This window comes from Lathyrus oleraceus, chromosome 5 (assembly GCF_024323335.1).
Source record: "Lathyrus oleraceus cultivar Zhongwan6 chromosome 5, CAAS_Psat_ZW6_1.0, whole genome shotgun sequence".
Lineage (NCBI taxonomy): Eukaryota > Viridiplantae > Streptophyta > Magnoliopsida > Fabales > Fabaceae > Lathyrus > Lathyrus oleraceus.
In genome coordinates, this window is record NC_066583.1 from 620,200,885 (window position 1) to 620,206,370 (window position 5,486).

A 5,486-nucleotide genomic window follows, 5' to 3' on the forward strand; every position below is an offset into this window, starting at 1 on the left:
GTATTTCCTGTTATCACATAATCTTTTTCTATCAGTTCTACAATAGATTAATAACAAAACTCTCTTTCTCGCATCAAGATTGTTCTAGATGAAGAACACTTCACTCTCTATTTTTCTAATACTTTCCAGCATCTAACTATGAGAAAACCTAAATACACTTTAGAGATTTTTAAAATAGATTTTAGACTACATTACCTTTGAATTCCTTCAGAGAGATGAGGGAAACCTAGCTCCTAGACCTCTCTATTTTTTCACAAGTAAACTCACAGGGGATTGAACCATAAATATCTCTCCAAATGATATCCTTGTATACAATCTAACTTTTTAAACTAGAACAATATAATTTAATGCATTTTATAACTATTTACATAAATATTTATCACACATTAATAGATTCGATAAAGATAAGCACAATAAGTGATGTCTCCACAATAAAGACCAACTTGTTTGAGACATCTGCTACATACTGCATGATTAAAGGCAAAAACTATGCTACCGAAAATGACAATAATACATGTAAAGAAGGTAAAATGGTAAAATCTGAATGCAACATCCATATCACAATATTATATAAGCAAAAGGCAAAACTTGGCGCCTAATATCAAATTTTAGCAAAGGTTATGCAAATGAACAAACTAAATTTCCAATGAACTACTAGTCCCCAAAACACTAGCCAAAAACACATAGAATACAGTTTGTTTTTCAAAGTTGTTACAATTGACCATGTAGATAAGAAAACAAGGACACGCAACTAAAGAAAGTAGCGTGCTGTCAACTTCCAGTAGCAAGTCTACACAGATCAACTGTAACAGGCGATCCAATCCTTACATAAAGTTGTATGTTCTTCACTTCACAAAAGCAAGATATGAGAAGCGAGATGTGAATCACAACATTTCCTGTGACTTCCGCACACATCGGCTAACCTTTTTCTTGAAATCGTCCCTCCTGTCTCTCCACTCCTTCTGCAAATATGAACATTACATGAGTCTAAGAAAAACTTCAAAACAATACTCCAAACTGTCGAGATTGAAGCAATTTAAAACGCATCAATCGAGATATTAGTAACAACAATGTGTATTTCTAGGAGTGTTTTCCAGAATAAAAAAATTACAGGATAATATGTTAAATCCTCCAGTACTCAAACAAATGACAGCAGTGTTGTCAAATTTCCGCCTTGGAGTTATAGCCTGGAAGACCTTGTGCCACCCTCCATAGGCCGCAGCCCCTATCACACAATGTTTCTGCCATAGGCTGTGGCATCATGTTAATATTGCAGATTTTTGGCTGGCCAGCATAATCAGCCATTCCTCATTGATATTCCTTGGTAGTAGGACAAACAATATTTTTATTTTGGATCAAATGGGGTATCAAAAAAGTTATCTGGCCAGGTTGAGGTCGAACAGAAACAGTGCGCAGTGAGTACTGACATCCTAAAACTAATTTTTATCTGCCAACATGCGGGCATGGCAATCTCATCCAACACATTAGTATTCAGCATGCTGCAACCCGCTCGTGAAGATTTAAAGCTGTCCTTACAATGAGACAGTGTAGTGCTGCAGGACAGACTGTATTCACCGGTCTCGCTACTACAAAGGTAATGCTATAATTGAGACCTTTGTCGCACCAACACCTCTGAACAAAGAAGTGTAAGATGTCTGACACCGACACAACACTGACACGTGTGATTGCACTCAATTTATTCATTTTTCAAATTATTACTGGTGTTGACGTGTCAGTGTTGAGGTCCGCGTCGTATCCGTGCTTCATAGATTGAGACTGATTTTTTTTATGGATGGAAGTTAGTTAGGATGAGCAGGGTGTGGTTTTAATACTATCTTGTGGGACTAGGTTGGATTCTCATCCTGAAACTTGTGGGGTAGATAGGAGTGTTAGGTGTTTTCTTGAAGTGCGAGGCTATATTGAGCAAAACCCTGTCCCTACTTGCCTCATTGCCAAGCCATCTGACATGCTAAGAGAAAAACATTCTCATATTTTTCTTCTGTGCTTCATAACTCCAATTACAAAAATTGTGTTTCATTTAAACCTAATGTAGCATGTGTAGTGCCTAAACTACGATAATCATATTATTTTTCACTTGTATTTAATCACTCATAAAATCCATCTTTTCTAAAGATAGAATTTATCTCATTTTGTTATCTACTTAATTATCAGAGAAGTATCATACTATACATGCTTGTATAATATGCAGTTCCACATCTCGCTCTTTACATGCCATAGCTATTATCAATGTACACTAGAACTTAATTCTATTAAATACTCAATCTTAAGAAACTATCTACGAAAATATTTGGAGAATATGCAGCAAGAAACCAATCTAAGGACAAAAGTTTGTTTTACTAGTATATATATAACATAACAAAGTTGGTAACACTACGAACTCGCGCGATTGTCAAGATAAATATCAGTTTGTCATTTCTTCTCATGCATATATAAGTATACAGAAATAAGTGTGGTGGAGATTGCAATAAAAAATCATGTAAATAAGAAAAATTGTCAAACTTACCGCAGCTTCAACATTTGCAGGAGATTCATCATTGGGACCAGAAAGCATCGATATGATACTCAACACTATACTCTCTACCTGCATGACATCACACAAAATATTTATTCATAAGAAAGCAAGCAGGTCCGAAAAGAGTTACAATTAGCAAGTTTGTCAAATCACTCATGATTGACTACAAGTGACATACCATTTTCAAAGGACATTCAGCAAGTTATCATTAATGCTTTACCAACATTGAAGTTACTAATGTTTAAATTAGCTTTATGACATTAAATATTATTTGTTCTCTTTCAAGCAAATACCAATGTCGTCTCTCCTTCAACTTATATCAGATCTAGGTTATACCAGACTCGTTTACTAAATTACCTAAGCCATGGCTTTTTATAGTATTGAGCTAAAAAAATCAGACAGAGACCATTCAAATAGCCTTTAAGGCTAACAAATCAGTCGATTTAAAATTTTAAGCATGTCAGCTTACTTATGAAGTTGAGCCTATAAGTTTATTTAGTGATAACTTAATGACATATTTAAAGTACATAGTACAAAATAGGTTTTCAAAGAGGCTCTCAAGTTGAGCCGGGCTTTTACAAAGGCAAAGCCAGTAGCCAGGTCCGAAACAACAAATTTGTAGAGGGTAAACATATCAGAGGCTCATGTATTAGAAAAAATGACCCAAGTGTTGTCAATTGCAGATCACAAGCAAATAGTGGTTTGTTCAAATTATACTACGCAACGCAACTGTGCTATAGTGCCGCTAATTCATAATATTTTATACTTAATAGCATATCACGAAGAAATAGTGTTTTGTACAAATTCGGCTATCAAATAGCGTTATAGCGTTTTGTAGAAATAGCAGTACTTCATAATACAAACCAATTCCACCTCTATCAAACAAAAGCATGCTGAAGAAATACTAGACACGACTAATCTGTATTTCTATTAACAAGTTGATTTAGTCAGCAATATTAATGCAGAATCACCAATTGAATAATGAAAAGCAGAATTCTCATTATTGAAATAAATGAACTGAATTTATGGTTTTAAGTTTTCACATACAGTATGAACAGGTGTCCAGCGCTCACTTGCAAGCTCATAACCATTTGGGTCCTCACCAGGAGGATGAAGAATAGATATGCAAACCCGCCCATCAGGATATACTGCACAATAGAAACAACATCATTCAACTACATGTTTCAACAAAAAGCAACATAAAAAATGAGAAAAACCTATGATGCACGGACACAGCAATACACTGTTCCTTAAAAATTATAGGAAGTTAATGCAGTTTCAGTGTTCGATGGTGGATGGCAGTCCATAGCGGAGAGCCAAAATCCCGCCATACCGACCGCTTTGCGGCACCATTATAGCTTACTATGGCAGAAGCGGAAAACCTGCAATATTGACCGATATTTACCATTGCGGCGAGCCCAAAAACTGCCATGTATATCCGCCATAGCAGCCATGATGCCACTATTTGATAACACTGTGCGCTATGACTATTGGATACAACATGTTTATAGTACGATACACACAAGACTTTCAGATATTTGTGCATCAGAGAGAAAAAAACCAACCATTAGGATGCCATATCTCTGAGGTGAACTTCACAGATGGTGGACTGTTAGGGTAGTTCTGCGGAAAGCTCATAATGGCATTGAAAAATCCTCCCTCACTACAAGGAATTTAAAGAATTGACAAACAAATAAGCTGAGTGATCACAGAAAGCAAATAAAATTAAAACTACTAAAATTAAAACACTAAACTCTAAAAGCAATCTAATAAGCGGAAGTAAATCAAAGATCAGAGCATTTATTTTAATACAAGAACAAAAAGCAAAGCCTACAGCTAAGGAGAAACCCTAGCATAATCAGAATAATCAATTAACCAGTACAGTATAATGATTTGCAGCTGAGAAGCCAAGCCACATTGAAAATAAATATAATCTGTATTCTTTTTTATTAAGCCTTCAATTATTACTCTCCATCATAATCAGTTATTTTACTTGTTATTCAGTTCAATTCAATCCTCATGAAACTATATCATCAACACAAAAAACAAAAACCTAGCAATTCAAGCAAATTTTGAAAAACCTTACAAGATCTTTATAGGGAAAACCAAAACCCTTACACAGAGAATCAAACAAATCAAAGCTAAAAACCTAAGTAACAACTGAAAATCATATAAATTAATCTACTGATATAAAAGAGCTTACTAAAGAGTATCAGGCGGTCCAATTATGGTTACACTCCATTCAAAAATGTTGGTTTCGTCGACCAAACCAGCGGAAAAGCCATCGACGGGGTGTTTGCAAAGATCTGCAAGAAAGGTGAGGTTAATCAGAAGACAGCGGAAAATTCACGCAAAAGAAACGGTGAAAAGAACGGGAAATTGATTACCTTTGAGCTGTTTCTGAAGGAGAAGGCTTGCTTGGGACGCCATGGAAGCGAAAGAGAGTTTTGAGAGTTGGAAGAGGGTTTGGTTGCTTGAGAGATTGTGAACAAACAAACCAAAAAGAAAGAGAAGTTCTAAAGCCCACACTTTGATTCTTTGTATCATTCAATTATTATTATAAAAGAGTTTAATTATAAGATTTAATTCAATGTACACTTTAAATTAAGTGAATATTTTTTATGCTATTAATCAAGTAATTCAATGTACACTTTAAATTCATTGTACACTTTAAATTAAAAGTTTTTTTATATTCATTTTTTAAATTAAAAAATTAATTTTGGATTCTATAATATAAATATATATTAATAAAGATCAAAATATAATCGAAATTGCAATTTTTTCAAATATTTTAATTTTGATTTTTATGAAAAGTTATTTCAAATTTATTTCAAATTTTTTAAAATTAAGTTATTTTTTAAAATTTTAATATCAAAAAAAAGTTTTAATTTTAAAATAATATTTTCATAATAACTATTCAAATCAAATTTTTATTTGAAACTTTTATTAAAAA

At 33.7% G+C, this 5,486-nt stretch overlaps 1 protein-coding gene across 1 annotated transcript; it reads right to left on the bottom strand.

Moving 5' to 3' along the window:
• Positions 1-541: 541 nt before the first annotated feature.
• Positions 542-5,156, bottom strand: LOC127087159 (ubiquitin-conjugating enzyme E2 7). Its single transcript, XM_051028022.1, has 6 exons — positions 4,921-5,156; positions 4,737-4,839; positions 4,099-4,196; positions 3,581-3,681; positions 2,525-2,602; positions 542-962 (listed from the first exon to the last, which is right to left on the bottom strand). The coding sequence occupies exons 1-6, from the start codon at positions 5,078-5,080 to the stop codon at positions 885-887; spliced, it is 618 nt and encodes a 205-aa protein (XP_050883979.1). The 5' UTR covers positions 5,081-5,156; the 3' UTR covers positions 542-884.
• Positions 5,157-5,486: the final 330 nt, after the last annotated feature.